Source organism: Pelecanus crispus, chromosome 2 (assembly GCF_030463565.1).
Source record: "Pelecanus crispus isolate bPelCri1 chromosome 2, bPelCri1.pri, whole genome shotgun sequence".
NCBI lineage: Eukaryota > Metazoa > Chordata > Aves > Pelecaniformes > Pelecanidae > Pelecanus > Pelecanus crispus.
Window position 1 is genome coordinate 16175091 of NC_134644.1, and position 20597 is coordinate 16195687.

Below are 20597 nucleotides of genomic sequence, written 5' to 3' on the forward strand. Positions count from 1 at the left end.
ACTTTTGTCATGTGAAAGTGATAGGATTTGCACAATTGTTTAAACTTGAAGCACAAAAAATTAATTAAAAAAATCAGAACATTTTGCATGTTGGTATAGTCGGACATGTTATAGTTTCACTTTAGGGTTGTCCTTTGTTAAATATTACTTACTGCAAATGGTTGCTGGGTACTCTGGTTATAATTAACAGTAAGATTTATAATGTGTTTAGACTCTCATTTTTAATACTATGTATATGTGTTAACACATTGTGTTAGCAATTGTAGAAAATATTCTAAAAATTTTCCTGGTGGAGATGAACATAATTACTTGCATAACACCTCAACAATCAGTTCTCTCCCACTTGAATAGGAATAAGTATCCCTCATTGAACCATACGTAGGAAAATCTTCATGTTCTTGCTGAAAATGATGCTATGTCCAAACGTATTAAATAGCTGATAAGTGGATACGTGAGAAAATTTGGTTAACATGAAACGGGGAACACTCAGGTCTGCACCTGTGGAGAGTGATACTCATGGTCAAAAGTTAGATAAGTTCACCGGCCTCTCTCATGGCAGTCAGTGTAACACTGAGTCAAATATCACCAGTAATCACCAGGTAATTCTGTTTTATAAGCACTTTAGATAACAATGTTTTCTTCTGACTGAATTACTCTATGCCATATTATTGCTATACTGTCAGATTTCATACGCTGAAATTTTGGTTATCTAAAATACATGGGTTTTTTTTCACTCCAGTTGCTGTCAGCCAGTGTTCCAGTATGTGATGATACATTGTCCATTGCAATTAAATCTACCAATATCCACAAAATTTCTGATTTCCTTTGCCTCTCCCATTCAGAGGACAAATATCAATAAACAAATGCATTCCTCCACAGGGTTATTAATACAGGACTACAAATTGGAAGTGAAATCTGCAGAGAGAGGAATCAACAACTGCAGGTCATTTTCAGGCCTGTTTTTCCTTTTGCTTAGATACCTTCCAAGTGATTAAGTTTGTTACGTTTCTGAATTACAGCTTAGGAGCATAGGACAATGTAAAACATATATTTGTATTTAAAAAATAGGCATGCAGAAACACAGTTTAAATTTGAAATGGGTTTTGGATTCTGAGTCCTTCCTCACTGTAAATGAAACAAAAACCAAAAAACAATTCCAGTTTGATGTTGCTGAAATTGCGGAGGAGCATGCTGTCAGCTGAATACTGTTACAGTTTTCATTTCCATTTTTCCCTATTAAAATAAAAAGCAACCAGTAAAGAAAATAATTCTGTATTTGCAAAATTGCAAAATTAAAAATTTATGTTGGTTTAAGTGAAACTTTCTCAGATTCCTTCTATTTCTTTTTTTTTAATTTTTTTGTATGGTTGTTTTTCTTTCCACTGTGACAGAATATGAGTGAGAGGTGTGGTGCACAAGTGAGTAGTAGTGGACATAAAAAGAGGAATTATGCTGAGGTATAACTTGGGGCATGTAAATGAATCACTGAACCATCAATGTAGATGGCACTGGCTGTTGAAGGAAGTTCAGCCAATCAGTTGTATCTCAAATCAGTATTCTTAGTCAATACTTGTGGGATTTTGGAGGAAAATAGGTCTGCCCATCCGTGCCATCCTCCTATTCCCTCCTTTTGTTATGGTGATCTCTCTTAGCATAGAAAGAACAATTTGCTTGGGACTCAGTTTGATGAAGACACTTAAATGTAGATGTTCATATACCAGCTCAGGGCTGGATTAACATGCTTGAACACAGTCGTCTTGTGTCATTTGAGTTCTCACAGTCTCTGAGATGTCAGCACGGGGCTGGCAGATGTGACAAGGACCTACAGGAGTCCTTCGTGCCCAGCAGCTGGAGATCCAGTAGGGCTACCTGGGGATGTCAGGTGGCCATAGCTACCTATGTTTGAGCAGCTGAATCAAGGCTGGGTATCCAAGCTTCCAAAGGAGTCTTAAACGGTGTCCGAAGTTTTTATAGAGTGAAGTGACTCCTTTCAAGCTAGGACACACCAACTAGCATGGCAGCTGCATAACTCTGGAGTGTACTGACTGGAGTCCCTGGCGTGACCTCCACCTACTGTAGGCACCTAAATTCTGGTATTTTTAACTGCAGCCTGCACCCCACCCTTTGTGTATCTGCTTTTCTTTTTGCAAAGACTAATCTTCAACAGGGCTAAGTTTAAAATTTCCAAATATGTCAATGTTAGCTAACTTTAAGGCTTTTCTATTTTCAAGAGAGACAAGGTTTACTTTCAAAAGCAGCCTACTTTGAGTAGGCTGCTCTTGGTAAAAGTTGGTGAACAAGCTGTCTTTGCAAATAGCACGTAACAGGGGTGTGCAGAGCTGTAGTCTGAATGGATGGATGCTGTCACACTGTGTAGCCATGGCTATATTAGATGAAAAAGGAGCACATTTTACTAATGGAAGGGAGGAGACAGCTGAGTGCTTCATTTTGCAATGATGACAGAGCATTAAATTGGTCTGGGGAGACAATGTTGGGGGGGGGTGTTGGTTTTTTCAGTTCACCGTGCATGTGTGTGTCATACATCAAATTTTCTAAAATGCCAAAGAAACTTTGAAGCCCAGATCAAATTTTAGTAATAGCTTTGTGTGCTTTTGAAAATATGACCTGTGCTCAATTTGTGTTTGTCAGGTTCCTAGATGTCATCTGTTTTTATCTGTCACTTTTTATCATACAGCTAAACAAGTGCACCTAGATGCAAAATCCCAGTACAGCATCACCTTTCATTTGTAACTTTAACATAAGGCACATGTTGTTACTTTCTGAGAAGAAACTGCCTACTTTTGAGAGATGCCAGATTCAGTTTGTTTACATCTTAAACAAAACATGCACATTTTAAATGATTCATACAAGAATCTACTTCTGCTGTTTACTGCGTGCATGCATGCATAAATATATATGTGTGTGTCCTAGCCTTGCAAAGTTTTTAAATTCTGAAAGAAGTATGATTTTTGCAGCATTGGGCCAAGAAAGTACATTAAAATCAATCTCTCAAAACAGACATTAGAACCATTAAATATGTTAGGTTTTGGTGGAGTACAATATGATATGAATGGTGTCAGGCCATTCTCAGACAGGTCAGGTAATAGCACAGGCATCCTAAGATGCATGAGACAACAGGTAAACTCTGTTTACCAACAACTATGGCTAGTCCTTTTTTACTCAATAGTGAAGCAAAAGACTGTGGATAATCAGACTTCTTCCTTAAAGACCAGTGCTGATTGTAGCATTGCTTCGATCTAAACTTCAATATCCAAGGTAAACCTGAGGCCCCATGACAAACTGAAACTGGAAACCCTTCAGTGGTTTTCATTAAGATGGACTACCTAAAGTGTCTGCTAACTGCTGCTTTCAAATGATTGGGGGGAAAAAAATTAGTTTCAGCCTTCTTTTAATTTTTCAGAATTCAAGCAAAAACTCGAGAATTTCGAGAGAGACAAGCTCGTGAACGTGACTATGCAGAGATACAGGATTTTAACCGGACGTTTGGCTGTGATGCGGACCCAATGTATGCTGGGATTGCTTCCTATGACTCTTCTTCAAATAGCGGCACGATAATGATGAACACGCGACCACAGAGCCCGAGGGAAGGGCAGACAGTGGAAGCCTTGTACGCCCAAGTGAAGAAACCACGGAATTCAAAGTCTTCACCTGTAGACAGGTAGGCATCAGACATCAATCAGTAGGCTCTTTCAAAATCCGCCCTTGTAATGCTTTTGTCATGGGAGATGACTGTACATCAGTTGGAAAGTCAGAACTGCATTTTTATTAATGGCTTTTTAAAAGCCTTTATGCAGAAAAGTATTGAGCTCACACAAATCAAACTGTAACAGAATGGGATGTGAAAGCTATTTTCTGCAGAGCCGCTGCTTTTGTTTTCATTCCTCAGATGATTTTGAATTTTGGAGTCACTGCTTGGTATCATTCAAATTAAATTCAAACTTGTCACTTCATCTGGTTTATTTATCAGACTCTAACTGATATGGTTGTGGAATACAACATTTCCAACCTATTCACAGCAGTTACAAAATTTCTGGAAAGTTCTTGTTGTTAAAGCAAAAGTGGATTAAAGCTTACCTGGGTTCTAGTCCTACCACAGTCCTGAGTTTCAGTCTAACAGGTGGAGCTTTTTGATTAAATATAGACCCAAGTGAGTAAACTCCAAGCTTGACTCATCAGTTACTTTCTCTTCTCGGGATGTAGCTTATGATTTATACTATTCCTGTGGTTACATTATCTGAGCTAAGTCATGCTTGGTTTTATGCTGAAATTGGGCAAAATTCCGGTTTCTGTTGATGGAGTTTTGAGTTCATTTGAAAACCTGAAGCTAAAACATAGGCATGTAAACTAACATAAAGTAGAAATAACCAAAGGCAAAATTCACAGCTTTTTTGTACTTTAACAATGAAAATACATCTGTTTTCTTGGCTTACGTCTGTGATCTTGTAGTTCTGCATTTTCTCAGCCTTACAAAAACTAACACTAAAATCCTAGTGCAGGAGGTATCGTTAACTCATTCAGAGGTTATTAATTTAGCTCATAGTAAAACCACTGGTTGTTTTGTTTTCTACGCCATTCTTTCCAGAAGAAAAATACTGGACTTTCAGTTAAATCAGCAAAGCGGTGTCTTTGGTTGCAGTGTTTGAGATGTGTATAGCTCTACATGAGGACTGGTGTTCATCTTGTGTGCTCTGTTCGCGGTGGTGACGGAGTCATTTGTATTTGGTCTTAAGGAAAGCAGCTACTGTGCAGACTTCAGCTAATTGTCTAAAACTCTTTTTAATTGAGGACTGAGATTGGTGTATTTAACCCTCTACTAGATCTATTTTGAAAAGTTCCTTTACATAATATTGGTAAAGATATATCCTCTAACTTGACAAATAAGAAAATCTCAGATGCATTGTCGAATGCATAAATTTTTACTAAAACGTAGTAGCCCAACTGCCTTTTTATTTTCTCAGTCGCACGGTTCTCTTGTATTGCACTGTGTAAAAGGCCTGCTTTTCATATTAAATAAACATAATTGATATACTGTGGATACGTACATCATTTCAGTGAAGGAAGCAAAATAATTTTAAAAGAAGACAGCTTCATCTGTGCCCTTGAAATTTTATATTCCTTAGCCTTACATTGACTGGCGCTGGTACACACAAGTGCCTGACATTTCAGCACTTTCGTGCCTTTGGAAATCAAGATAGCTTGGTTGGATATGGCTGCCACATGGTGACTCTTACGGCTGGTTTTGTTAGACCAAAGGCAGTGTTTCATGCCTGAGTTGAATGGCATCAATGTCACATCAACAAAAAAAAAAGTTCTTTGATGCAAACCTGGCACGGCGAAATGTAAGACCTGCATGACCTAGCTAACTCTGTGTGATTGCTGATAAAAGAGCCGGGAGAGAGCGAGTAAAACTGAAGATAATGGAGTAGCGGGTGAACCTGATGTTAATCATAAGGGTAGGACTGAAGAGCAGTGTGGTAGTTCCGCACATTCAGGCTACTCCTGGTGCACAGAGGGCCCCGTCTCTCACAGCTGGATCACGCTGTGACAAAAGGAAAGACCCGGCGTACACAACAGGCTTGAGCAGAGGGAGAAAATGCAAGTCGGAGACTAGAACTGGGGCAACAAGAGCCACCCCCAGTCCCGTGATAAAGGGAGGATGCATTCCGCAAGAAACACCTGGAAAGAAATAGGCAATTGAGATGTAAAAAGATTATTATTTCCTATAAATGTGCTCTGAAGTAACTGTTTGGGGGTGTGAGGCATGAAGGTGTCTAGTATATGGGGTATTCTTCCCTCTCTCCTCACACGTGTATTAGCAGCCAAACTGCAGAGCTGGTGAATCCCACCTGGCTCCAGGAGACCTTTTGAGGAACATTGCAGCAACTCGTGCAATCTCAGTCTCAAATTTAACTCTTCCAGAAGTCAGGTCCGTACCTTGGGCCCACTGCTAAGAGAGCGTGTTGCCTGCTTTGGACACGGAGGAGATGTAACAGCTGTGAGGGAGGAGCTTTCGGTTGTCCTTGAGGTGTGTGAAGGATGTCTGGGAGCTTGACCCTGTGTAATGTTCAGCAGCAGAGCCTGGATCGCGGCTGAGCTATCTTCCCAAGGCTGCTCTGTGTTTTACAGGCTTTATCTTAGCTGTATTAAGAAAGTATCATCTGACTATCATTTTAAGAAATAGTTGTGTCCCTGTGGGCCTGAGGTGCTTTTTACCTGTCTCCTCGTCTGTAGGATGCCTGGCTCCTCACCCCATGTGCATTGCTACTTGTTTCTTGCTGTCCCTTTCCAGCAGTGAGACCTTCCCCCTTCACATAGCATCTTCCGTGATGCCCCTTTCCCACACTAAGCATCCAAGCGCCTCTTCACAAGGCTCTTCTCCAGGGAGCTCTCTTCTCTGCAGTCTAATTTATCCTGATAATGCAAGAAATTTGAGGAGAAATAGTTGGTTGCAGTTCTGAATCCTTAAAATATTGTTTACATTAGCATTCACCTGCGGTGAGCATTATTTTCCCTGTGTTTTGCCCCTTTGCCCTGCCATCCTTTCCTTTCCTCTGGACATTTCAGAGGTTACCTAAATGGAAACAGTTGCTTCCAGCCTTTGTGAATGGGAAGGGAAATCACTCGCAGCGCATTACCCTTGCGCTGAACTGCCAGGAGCTGGTAATGGCCAGGCTGTCTTGAATCTTTAGCACATTCATATTAAAAGCGGCATTGTTTATGTGGGAAATGTTATTTCTATTACAGTTTGGTGCTTAGTGCCAAACAAAATTTGACATTTAAGTATTTCCAAAAGGTTATTTAAAAGTCTCTTACAAAGAAACCTATAACAAAATGTCCCACAATAGTTTGCATACCATTGCTGAACACTTATGATGAATTTTTCCTTAACTTGCAAGAGAATTACTGCGCCTGTGTGTGAGGCCTTGTTAGGGTTTGTTTTTCTTTAATATTCCTTCAACTTCTCTCTTATTTTCATCAACACATGCCACCAACTGATGTAAGTTTGACTGTGTCATGGCATATGAATGATAACAAAGTGGAGGACAAGTATGTAAACTGCTCATCAGAATAAAGGCCAACTTTATTTTATTTTTTGCAAGTTTAAGGATATTATGAGGACAACTATTGTAGTGCTTCACCAAATGATGGTACAGTCAAGTTGTCAGGCAGAGGTCCCCCAAGTTATAAGATAACCTGACTTGAAACCAATGTTAAAACCAGGCCTATTTCTTGATTCTTCTTCTTGGATGTATTTTATATTTGGATGTATCCCAAGCTCTGCAGTTGTAGACAGATAGTACAAAACAGTAAGAAGAAAATGGTTATTCCTTAAATAGTTTGTCCGTTCATTTCTCTAAATTAGAAAGTGGATTGTATAATGCCAAAATACAGCAAAGGAGAAAGAGATGTTAAGTTACTCATTGGAGACTTGCACGTTAGTATGTGTGTGTAAGTGACTTTGCTTCACCCATCTTACCAACAATAGCTATAAAAAACCCCCCACATCCTAGACATAGTAAATTTTACTTAAGAATATCCTTACAGGACTTAAATCTGCATTAAAGCAATTCTAAAACAGCTTCATGTTGGATCAGAGTTAACTCATTCACGGATATTGGTGGGGTTTGCAGGCGGTGGTGTTTGGTTTGTTTTTTCAGTGATAGTATCTGTTAAATATGTAGTTGAAATATGGGAGATTCTTTATTTTTGGCTTCTTACATAATCCATGCGTACGTGTAGCTCCTGTGAGTCTTGAAACGCATTTTAAATTCCAGTTACACTAGTCACAGCAAGTCTCTCCAGTAGCACTAAAAAAGCTGTTTTCTGATCTTGATCCTAAAGAATTAAAGCAGATGATTTTCCTTAACTAGGGAGGAGTTTACTGCTCAGAGGAAATGAAGCTCTAGCAATAAATACATTTAAAAAAAAATCTGTTGGGAATGATCGGTGATCAGTATAACTGTATATACAACAGCTGCCCTTGCGACATTAGCTCCATCCTGTGTATTGATAGCTTACAGGGACAGGCTGCTAAGAAGTTTTTTCACTTACCAACTTTTTATGTTAGGCATTAACAGAGCAGGATCGAGGTGGAATGTGTAATGTATGTTTATTTTACAGTTCAGGAAAGAAGTGTCTTGAGAACTGTGTTCTTGTGGATAAAGCTTTTAGCTTAGCTGAAAAACGTCTCTAGTATGTTTTTGCATCATACAGAAGAGAAGCTGCACTACTGATCAATAGTGTTTTTCATGTAGATGACAATGCTGCTATACAATGGGGTTTTATAGCCATCACCTGACATCCATAGCTGAGCAGTATGTAGAAAGACAACTCCTAATGGACATTTACTGGCTGTCACTGTGTAATCATTTCCCGCCAAGAGTGCATTGTCCTGAAATATAATTGAAATAAAATAGGCACAGTGCTGCTGTAAATCTCAATAGCTTGAAAATAGTAGGCTAGACTCCCCCAGCTTGCTGAGGACATTTTAATGGAAACATAAATACCATAATCATATGCTTTTTGCATGCATTTTGCCATTAAAAAGAAAAATGTTCATTTTAGAAAGGGGGACCTTTATGAACTGGTTTCTTTTCTATCAGAAGTGGAATCAAGTTATGTCAAAGGAGTATTTGGGAACTGAAGACAGCCCCACTTGCTTTAACTGTCATCTGTTTGGTGCGAAAAGGCAAGATGCTGTTTTTAAGGTCAGGCCACATACTTTGCTTGCTGCTTTTCCAAAAAGAAAGGGAGAACATTTTATTTAGATGTTAACTTTTATTTGCTCAGTAGTATCTTTGTGCTTAAATTGGCATGAGAGTAATGAATCCCGGAACCTGGAAAGAAACACTCTGATATAATAAAGGAATACATAAAAAGCAGACCCTGTCTTTCTAGTGTGTGTAAAATAACTCTTAGCAATAGCAGAATGGGTCGTGAAAGCTATGAAATACTATATTGCCATGCCTGGATAAATATTTGTTAAAAAAACAAGGCGCTTGTGCAGCTATATTAAACTTCTTTATTAGTAGTGTCAGTCACAGGAGCGTTCTTAAGTCTGTGGGATCATCTATGCATAGGAATCCAAGCTCACTGCCAGGCCCACCAGCGATGGAGATAGGAGTTATTACTCAGGGTGATGCATCCTGTAAATGCTAGGATATTTCTTGTTTCTTAAATGAAGAGATTTTTTTTTTTGACGGTTCTGGAAGTTGACTTGAAGAGCGCTTTCACGAAGGGAAAGGCCACGGCACTGTAAACCATCTAACCAATGACATTTAAAACCTGCAGAGCTGTGCAGAAGGCTGACAACCTAGGTTGAATAAGATTACGAGTAAGCTCTTCCCTCCTACCTATGCTGACTTCTGTTTGCTGGTGTGGAAGTGTTTTCCTACACTTGAATCTCTTGTTCTTCATTGTTTACCACACTCTGCCGTCAGAGCCCTACAGATGACGTTCTGCCAGGGGAAGGCACCACTCGTGGGTAAATAAGCTGTAAATACTTGATTAGGTTGCAAGCGCTTCAGAGCTGTTGGTTATCCAAGCTCCCTAAATAATCAATTATGTTGCAGTAATTAATAGTAATAGGTTTTAAATCCTTATCTTCCATTGAGTGTCACCCTTTCGTGGCATTAATGAAGCTTCATTCCTGTGAGAATCTGGCTTCTGGAAAGACTTTCCTAGCCTACAAAATGGCATATATGCCATTATGGGATAATCAAACAGACTTTCCAAGACAACCCAGTGGAGAGCAGTGGGTTAATGAACTGCTTGCAGTTCTCTAACGTGTAAAACTGAAAATAATACTTGGAAGTCATTGTGGTATTTTTTTGCCTCTGTCTGTGATAACCCAGAGAAGGATTAGGTAGAGCCTCTGTGAGACTCTTCATGGGGTTTAATTTCACTTTAGCGCTAACACATTGGGGTTTTTTGTTCCTCTACCCTTCATCCTATAAGCCAGTAATCCTTGCCCCCAGGACTGCCTAAAAATTAGCTTGGTCTCTCATAGACCCATGTATTTAGAACCCAATAGACACTATTAGCATTGGCATTTTATTATCTTTGGTTGGTTGTTTTCTTTTGTTCTTCCATCTTGATAGAATATAAGACAAGTTTTAATATAAATTCATGAGGATTTGTGTAGGCTCCCTATTGTGAAAGTATGCAATTGCACTCCCTGTTTGGGTTACCACTTTGGTGGAGTAAATGGCAGATTTACAGTGAACTCTATTCAGGTCTCCCATTTTAATTACTTGAAAGTCCTGGTTTCTTTCTGAATAGATACCAAGCACTGATACTGTTGTGAGAACCACGTCTTTCTCCATTTACCACAGCCACAGCCTCACTTACACCCCGGTGGTTTTGCTTCCTCTCTCCTCCAGTCGGCATGGCGTGTAATCTGAAATGTGACAGCTATTTGTTTGTTTTTACAAAAGCAGCCTGAGTTAATACGTCTACAAATGGTTGCAGTGGGAAAATGCACAGAAAGATAAGAGAGAGATGAACTTCCCGCCCCAGGTTACAAAATGAGGGGTGAAGTGGGGCCCACCCGAATGTGCCCTTAGTGCCCCCGTTCTGAGCGACTACTAACGAACTTCCTTTGCTGGGAATTAGGAGTATCCCTTTAGGTTTGTGATTTTCAATTCTTTAAGTGCAGCTACTGCTTACAATGAGAGACTATACTTATAAAAGGTAGATCAAAACCTGTCACTTTTCATCCATTTCAGGGTGTAATATATATTAGGATTTTAAATACATTGTAACTGAATTATGTATAATATTTTTCATTGGTATATTAGTGCAGTTTGAACACAGATATAGATCAGTTGGGTGTTTCCTTGCTTGGAGAAAAAAGAGAACAACCTTTACGTTTTTTCAGATGGGAGAAGGCAGCATTTAATTAGAAAAAAAAAATAAAAAAGACAAATTATATATTCTACTATGAAACAAAACATGATGTGAAAACAAGAAAAGGCAATGTCTCAGGCATTGAATGGTTACTGTATGGCTTGAGATTGCAGTCCAAAAACCCAGCTGTGTGTCTAACATGCACGTCTTCATTTACCACTAATGCCATCAATACAATTTGGAGTTCTTCATCCTGAGAAAATTATGGGGAATATTTGAGTACACAAAGCTAAAAAAGCAAAGGCTTTCCCATTCATTAAATGAAGTGCTTTGATCCTACCAGTGTAAACTGTTAAAATCTGTTCTTTGCTAGTCCTGCTAACCAAAATTTGGATTGCAAACTGATGTTATGCAGCACTTGAACACCATAATTTAATCAGTTTAATTTGTTGTTGCTGTTGAATGTGGCCCTTTCTAAATAGAATACAAATTTATGATTCCCCTATCTTTTATGTCCCTCCAGTCAACCCATCTGTTCCTCTTTGGTGAAGGATTCAGGCTTCTCCTCTCCAAGCATTTAAAGAGTGGGGGTTTTGCTTTTTAGAGTTGTCTGACTATAAGAGAGGGGTGCATAGGCAGAGCTTGGAGAGAGTGCTGTGTGTTCACTGAATCCCATCTCTCCGCTTGCTATAACTAAATATACAATTTAAAGATAGATCTTTAAATTAATGTAGGTTAATGGATGAAAAGTAAAATAAACGTTTTTTTTTTTATATACGTTCTTCTAATGCTGGAGAGTTTTGGAGGGTTTTTTGTTCTGTTCTTTTTTATGAACAGTATCTCCTTCACAGATGAGGCAAACTATATTTAACTACATTGTATTTCCTTATGGCCAGCCTTGTTTATTTATGTGACTTAAAAAACATCCTGCTTACGGTCGAAGTAGTTTGTCACTGGCAGAAGTGGTGAGGTCTACTTGTGGGGAGGAATCCTCTGCAGTAAATTTTAGGAAAGAAACTAACATCACTACCTATACGTTGGAGGGTGGTGGTTAATTCTTTTTAACATCTTGTAAACTCATTGAATGAGTGCTTATGAAACATACCACATTGGAAACCCTGGAAATTGAGAAATTGCTGAAAGATCTCATTTCAATTTGTTCTTGGTTGGAAAGTTGAAAATCAATGCTTTTCCACTCATCACTCAGAAAACAGTGTATATTACTGGAGCATTATACTTCATAGCATATTGTTAAAGAATTGGTTTATAAGGTGTTTGAAATCTTGTTCCTTAAGGCTCAAACACTATGATGTGAGATATTAAAAGATTTGTTGCATGGTCTATTTTATATGATTATATATTTCTGAAAAATGTTGTTCTAATGTCAGACTTGCTTGCCATGAATTTTTTTTCATTCCTTAAAATACTAGTGACATTTAAATAGCTTTTCCATCTGAAGTGTTCATAGAAGTCTTTCTTACATGATGGATATATGAAATGTTATTACAGTAAATAGATCACATATTTGTAATGCACAGGTAATTTCATCTGCCTGGAGTTTAGACAGTGATATAACATGTAAGACTTAATTTATGAAAGAAAAAGCAAAGGAGCAGATTTTGCTTCATTTTAATTTTTGTGTATAGTTTTGTAACAATAATGCATGGCACGCCTGAGTTGCATCACATTCTGTAATTAAATGTCTTCTGTGTGCAACAATTCAGTCTCGATTACAACCTTCCCTAGGTTTCCCTTTAAAAGGAAGCACAGTACAAACTGGGATGAAAAGAGAATGCAGAATTACTACTACCAACATTTTAAAAAGCGATTAGAATCCGTACGACTTCAAGGCATATGAGAACTAATTCCCCTCACACTTCTCATTTCCACTTATCTTTGGGAAGAAAATTTATTTGCAGAAGACCGCACTACCCGCAGGAACAAACCTCATAGGTAGTAGGAGTAATTGTCCTAAAAGCGCTCTGACCTGGCAAACAAAGGAGAAAGACAGAAAATAGTAGCGTTGGTCTTTATTTCCTGAGACATAGTTCATGGCTCATTAATAGTTGTAGTGTATATTACTGCGTATTGTATGCTGCAGAGGAAACACGCAGAAGCTGCCTGTCATTACTTTGTAATTGTATTAGTAGATACAGTGTAAAAAAAAAAAAAAAGAGAGAGAAAGGAAAAAGAAAGAGAAGGTTCGGCTATGTATTATTTTGTACATCATCTTAAACTGCACTGTGTCTGCCTGCTTAAGATAAACTCTATGCATATTTGATAAAATGTTGTCAAATTAACCCATCCATTTCTAAGGATTGCTAAATGCCCATGAAGGAATGGAAGGATGCATTGAAGCTATTTTAATTAGCAAAGTGTGATTTAAAGGTTGCTAAAATCAAAAAGAGCTTATTCATTTTTCATCAATAATAATTTTCCTTAATATTTCATCAAAACCTGCTGATTCGGAGACCACCTTCTGGGCTTTGATTCATTATGACTGCAGACATAATTTAATTTTTCCCCCTTTCCTCATTCTGTGATATGCCTTTTCATCTTTGAGACATTGTTAAGATGTTTCTAACATTCACAGATTGCTAATTGATCCAACTTTTTTAAAACTGTACTTAAGACAGAGGCTTCTTTTCTGTGGAAGCAATTTTCCATGCCTTTGCTTTTACTAATGTTTTTTTCAATCTTTGTATCTGATAAAGTATAAATTATCAAATAGACAGAATAAAAATTGAAGACGTGTATGGTTTTATATATGACAAGTGCGGCAAATTATTGGAGAAATGATAGAGGGAAATTAAGAGAGTTGGTACAGTCAGTAAGATTGCACAGTCACGAAGTTAGGCCTTTATAGTTCATCTAAAACTAAGTCAGAATTAAAACAGTACTGTAAGTAATGTTTTTTATCTAAATCTTTGGGGGATCATGAAGAAAAGCAATTATGGGAATTTATGCAAAGGCATTTTGTGAAAGGATGTACAGTTAAAAGAAATTGCTCCGTTCACTTTAGTAGGGCTGTTCATCTAAGTTTTGTCTACATTATCATACTCCGGTAATTTGTAGTCCCAAAATGCATTTGTGTTACTATTTTAAGTTGAGATTCATAACCTGTTTCTTCTTGAAAGGCCTCCCTGTAGAGTAGTATCCAGGAAACTTTCCATTCAGGTAGCGTGTTGAAACAACCAATGCATCAGCAGAATGTAGTGGGTTGAAACAGTCCAAATGCCATGGACTGTACCCTGATCCTTTTCTGGAGGTGGCTGGAGAACAGTCACAATCTTCATTTTCCTTTGCTCGTGAAAAGCGTGTCACACTTGGTGGGTGCAGTCAATGCCAGTACTGTGCACGCACTGTCATTTAGAGCAGGGCCATCTTTTTCTTTCCTTATTCGTAGCAATTTTCCCCAGTCCAGTCTACTTAGAATTTCAAAAATTGTCAGACCTAAGTCTTGCTTAGATGGTCAGAGCTAAATTGTTGTTTCTCTTCTTAAGCCACATTGAACAGTTCATGCAGACTGAATTCCATTAGCTTTCATTAGTTGCACTATTCTGATGTAGTTAAAATTCCTGCAGCTTAAGATGTCAGAATTTAACAGGAAAATAGGTAAAACCGAGACAGCATTCAGTGTCAGGAATAATCCTACTTTACTGGAGCTCATGCTTATGTTTTTTAATATTCCTTCTCAGATTCAGATGCCTCCATCATCTATGTAGCATGTCATATGTGAGTGTGTGTCCACATTCAGTAGAGCACGTACATACATGCAGAATAAGATGCAGATACATGAATGTGTTTAGCTGTGGCAGAATTTTTATGTGTGTGTGTTTATGTCTGTCTATATGTATACATATAAAAAAATCTTTTGTAAAAATTCCTCCACTCCAGAGGACGTGACCTCCAGAGCTCATCTAGTCCAACCACCTGCTCAGACCAGTTTTGATCAGGTCAGGTTGCTCAGGGCTGGAGTTGTATTCTGAATATCTCTGAGGATGGAGATTTCATCCAGCACCCTGGCTGCCTGTTCCAGTATTTGACCAGTTTCGTGCTATCCAAAAAAAAAAAAAAAAAAAAGCTTCTCAAATCAGAATTTCCCATGCTCTAGTTTGTGTCCATTTGTGTCCAGGCTTTTCCTCTCATCCTATTACTGTGCAACTCTGAGAAGAGTCTGGTGTGTGTGTGAAAAAAAAAAAAAAATTAATCACTTTCTCTAAGATTTGGAATATGAAACAACAGATTCAAATTTTTTAGGCATCAAAAGAAATTTTTAAAATAATAAGGATTACTTTAAAAAGTAATACTTCATTGTTAATATTGAACTTTTCCTAGAATGATTGCCAAAGTTGTTTTTTTTTCTTAAGTTACCTATTGTATTTCCGTATTTCAGAGTTACACTTAGGTACGCGGCTTGTTTCTCACGAATTATTTTGAATACTTATGTTGTCTTTTTCTCCGCTACACTATTCAAAACTTGACAAAAAAGTTTGAGGACAAAGTATAACTCTTCATTCCTCTTGAAATACAGGAAGCTGCCTTTCCTCCTTTATTTCACAGGTTTTGTGTGGTGCATACAACATTCAGCTCTACCAAAAATAGTGCATTTGAAAGTACCTTTAAAAAATGACTGAAAGTTGCGTGTGCTGTTGGATTGCGTATGCTCCTTATATGAACTTAGTTCTTGCTTTTCGGTCAGTCTCGTTCTGCAGGTGGGAGAATTGTGTTGCTCTCCTGCATGGGCAGGATTGCTGCCTCACGGGGCCTGCTGCTGTGACCGCCTCTCTTCTTCTGCTAAAGGATTTTCCATATTTCTCTTTTAACACTGGGGTTCTGCAGCTCATCTGTACAATTTTCTGGACAAAAAGAGATCATAACTCCTGGAGAAATGATAGTGTTGGCAGGGAATTGTGAAACAAAGGCTTCCAAGCATTTCTCAAAGCCCTGCTCACCCACATTTGTTCATGAGCTGAAATTTGCAGATGGCAAAGGCTGTGGCATTGCAGGAACCAAGCCTCAGGAGACACAGGTGTGTCCTGCAGAGCTGAAGGGCTGCACTGGAGGGGAAGGAGGGGGGAAATGAAGCAACTCCTCTGCAGAGATCAGGAGTGCTGCAGGACGGTGATCGGGGAGAAGAAGCTGCCTCCTGAAGTTGCTGTGATGCAGGGGAGCCAGCTATCCTCTCACCCTCGGCGAAAAAAGAAATTAAAAAAATCAACCACCCTCCTCAAAAGCACAGATGAGACATAGGATGGTCTATACAGGGTTGTCTTTCATCTAGATACTGTATTTGCAAGGATCCTAAAGAACTTCATAACCTTTAATGGGGACTTGTAGTCAATATAACAACCATTTCACTCCACGGCTGATCCCCTCACCACTCCCTGCACTGACAAGCAACCACCTGCGCAGTGAAACACTGCTGCTGTTTAATTGCATATAAATCAGGGCCGGGGTATAGAGACAAGCCAGGCAAGTCTGGAAGGAGAATTTCAGTGAAAAAGGTAATTACCTGAGCTGGAACACGGCCAGGGCACCAAGGTTAACACCTGTATGCTTGTGAGAAGTGCCTGGTGATATTCTTCCAGAAACCATTTTCTACTGAGTTATAGAAAAGACCTTGTTAGTCACTTGGTCCCTCCGTACATGGAATTGATTCCTACTGTGGTTCATTCCATCACTCGTGTAGTGCACGTTCAGTCACTTTGAAATGGGGTTTGTCCACCACCTTTACGTGGAGAGCTAGCCTGCTCTTTTTCTTTTATACCTCTTGGCTGAGGAGACAATTGCCTGGCATTTAACCTAAATTTTTATTTTATAACCTCCGTGTTCTCTTGAACATACTAGGGTGTAGGGCAGAAAGACATAGAGTGTCTGAAATTCCCAGTACCTATCTGAGGGTGTCCCTTGAGATCTTAAGGGAAGAGGAAAGAATTATTTTGATGTGTGTTCCTCAGTCACAGAACAGGATAAATTAGCTGCTGCTGAGGCGTCTGCTGTGGTGTTTAAACTGCTGCAAAGACAAAAGCTAGCTCAGATATCACCACATTGCACCACAGAAGAGACAAACCATTACCATCTTCTTTTCCTTCTCTGTTTGGAGACAAACACAACGTCTCTCCTTTTGTGAGCTTAGTTGAATCGTATTTTTTCATATTTCACCCTCTTAGTTCATTACTCTGTCTTCAGTCAACTTATGTTCTCTGTGCAGAGCACAGGAGTACGATTTGAAGTAACTCAACAGTCGCATCCTCCAGCATTCTGCCTGAGCTACTCAAACCTGCTCTTCACTGAGGAGATATGGAGAGCAGAGCTGCATGCTCCCTCCAGTCATACAAGAACTCTGAAAAATATTTTTCAATTTATTTCTCAGTAAGATATTTATCTCATCTTAAAATCCCCCATACTTTCATCTGAAGATGGCTAGCCCTTGAATGCCTATCTTTCTAGTAGTAGGAGAAATAAATTTTGGTTTAATCTTGACCTTGTTTTTGATGGGTGTTTTTCATTTGTAAGAAACCTGCAGCACTTCACAAGGTTGTGCACAGTCTGTTCTAATTTCCTATTATGCCTGTCAGTGTTACCTGAGCAGCTTCTCAGAGAGGGTGTGCAGGACATTGTGTCTATTTGCTGATGTCAGACTGAATGTGGACATCTGGAAGGAAAATTTTCTTTCCTACAAGTTGAGCTAAGTCTCGGTAGCTGTGGCTGCAGTATTTGTATTCCTTACAGATGGGCACTGAAAAGGACTTCTGCACATTCAGCAGTTGGTTACACAATCTCTACACATTTAAGCTAGGCGGTTTAAGATCTGATTTTTATTTTTTGTTGTTATTACTTTTTACAGTTGATAGCATAGTGATCATTAATATTTCACTGACATTTATTATAAAGGAGAATTATACTGTAATATTAGAGGGAGATGTTGAAACCTGCATGTCATTATAAAATTCACTGTGTGCCCAGACTGACAAATTGTGCTAGTGTACAAGAAATAAAAGGAGCTAAGAGAAGTTTTGAATCACGTGAGCAGAGGAAGGCAATTTTATACAGTAAATACATAAGAATTAGGAAGGATGACATGACAGAAGTGGTTGATGTGAGACGAACATGTCAAAATAGAAAGAAACAAAAGTTAGAAGTATCAGGATGAGGACTACAGAGTGAGAATGACGTTGTGTGTCCGAGGCAAAAAGAGCTCCTAGACTGGGACTTGGAAATGACAAGGAGGAGGAGGAAGGTAGTTATAGGGGGAAAAGAAAGGTAATTACATTTCAGCAGTCCTTAATCTATGTCAGTAAACTCCTTGGCCATGATATAATTCACACATAATTCCCCAGAATACAACCAATTAAATTCTGCTGTAATACTTTTCCCCCCCTGTATGAGCTTTTCTCCAGGGTTCACCTGAGATTAGGCAAAGACATCTGAGCTCATTCGTTCCCTCCCTGCAGCTTCAGCGGTGCTGCAGATACAAAAACTGAAGCCTTGACTGCTGCATCCCATCATCTAAATTCAGCTGTTCTTCCCTTTTGTATCCAGAACAATTTAAAGAGGCATGAAACAGCAGGAGCCGCAATGTAGGTGTTTAGCTTCTCGCTACTTGGTCACATTACTATCTTGCTGTATCTGCAAGGGTGTTGCAAACTTGATTGAAAAAATTAATGGTGAGAAACAAAGGGAAGAGCAAAGAGAACAAAAGAAAAAAGTGAAGAGAGCGTGGAAGAAGTTTATTGCATGCAAGTCATCCAATTATCCCTCAGAGCCCAAATCCCTTGTCTAATTGCCTAAGTTGATCCTTCAGGACTGAACGGATTAAATGAAATAGCAGGGCTGGTGGAAAGCAGCCTATGGGAGGCATTTTGTGAACAGGCTTGCATGAACAGCAGAATAGAGTTTCTATTTGCTTCTGTTTGTCTGGGCCTTCTGTTATCAAAAGAGTAGCAAAGAATGAAAAATATGAGGGCTTTTGATTAGAAAATAGTCCCTTCAGCTCAGAGTTGAGGCACTGGGGGGTGCTGGGAAACCTATCCTGATGCTTTTTATGCTGTGCTAGTCTGTATGGTATATCTCTCTCCGAGATCATAAACTCTCACTTTACACTATATTAAGTTCATTTGAAAAACTGAGGGAAACGAAAAACTTCTTTACAATATCTCACTGCAAAATCACTAGACGCTGGAGAATGTCAGGATTGAGCTGGCGTTAAAACGAGAGCAAGCTGCAGCCCACATTGTTGTCTTACAGCACTCATGTGTGCCACACTCACAACGCAGGAAAGAAGACTGTCAAGCTTAATGTACCTTAAAGGACTTCTGTTTAATACATTCCTCTGCATACGCACTAGATAAGCTAGAGTCCCGTCTAATAGTCTAGTATCTCATCCTGTCATGCAAAATATCTCCTGCAATTATCCCCTTCTAGACAACATCAACACCTCCCCCCCCCACCCCCCGCCAGCATTAGGCAGGGCGAATAGTAGGAAGGGAAAGAAAACAAGAATCTCCTGTAGAAGAGGGGAAAGCAGAGGAAATCAGTTGTCTTCCAGTTTTGTTTCCTGTTGGCCAAAACCTTCAGTTTTGCCCCATACACTGCCCGGTGAAAGAGGACTTTCAGGACATAAACAAATCCTCAGGCAGTGATGCTATCTTACTTTTATTTATATAATGCCATAGAGTGTGGTGCTGCACTTCATAGAGTTTATAATAAGATCAGGTCGTCTCCCATAAAAATCTTGCAGTTATGTGAAATGTTAAGATGTAAGACAGCATTAGAAGGAAAAGAGGCTACAGAAGTGTTAGGTGGTTCATTTGGACGTCCTCAGGTGACATCCAGCTAAGACATTCATTTCCTGAGAGAAACCTGCAGCAAAATAGAAACATTATCTGAATTGTAAAGAGCTTAGCAGGGAGGACAGAAAAAGAAATGCTTTCAAAGCAGTCCTAAACCTGACTTATACCTACTTATGCCTTCCCTACTTATACCTCAAATTTTAGTTAAGAATAATAGTTTTTAAAATTCCTACTCAGTTGCTTCATCAAAAGCTTTTTCCAAGCCTGCTCTGTGGTGAACACTGAAATGATTCATGCAGTCAGACCTTTCTGACTGAATAATTGATACATTTTGACAGGCTGAATGTACAATGGATTACATTTGCTTCTCAATATATATATGATGATTAACGTAACTAGGTCTTACATGTGCTCATCAAGGGGAGAAAATGCCCCAAAGAGAATATTATTTGATGGTTTGATGAACTGAACTTTGATACTGCACTTAGACTGTTGATAGCATTAAGATAGTCGTGATGGTTTATGGATCTAACTGTCAAATTAGAAAATTTCACTGAGTTAGAGAGAAAACTTGGTGAAATGTAGAGAATGTAAAGAAATGCCATTGACGTGTTTAGATCCAAAATTCCTCTTTCTAAATTCTAGTCTTAGCTCCTGGAGGATGAATGGATATCTCTGAAATACTCTGATTTAATGTGGTTCCATTGGACCTAAATCTGTCAGGATATGTCCTAGCCAAAGCCACAGAGGTTCCACAAAAAATAACTCAAAGCTCTAAAAAGGAGCTTATTCATGCCTAAATTAGAAAGCCAGGCTATCTGTATAGTCAGAGGAGAGAACTTGTATCCTCAGGAGGGCAATTCAGAGCATCCAAGTGAGATAGCTTTGTAAATGCTCCCTACCCATACATATTAATCCTGCCCTGAGGTCATT

At 39.0% G+C, this 20597-nt stretch overlaps 1 protein-coding gene across 8 annotated transcripts in view; it reads left to right on the top strand.

Annotated features, from left to right (window-relative positions):
* The window catches only part of PARD3 (par-3 family cell polarity regulator), a 462728-nt gene that overhangs the window by 355269 nt on the left and 86862 nt on the right, over positions 1-20597 (top strand). For all 8 annotated transcript variants that reach the window (XM_075704957.1, XM_075704960.1, XM_075704958.1 and 5 more), the window contains one exon: positions 3422-3679. In XM_075704957.1, coding sequence (XP_075561072.1) covers positions 3422-3679 — 258 coding nt within the window. The remainder of the gene's footprint in view (positions 1-3421; positions 3680-20597) is intronic.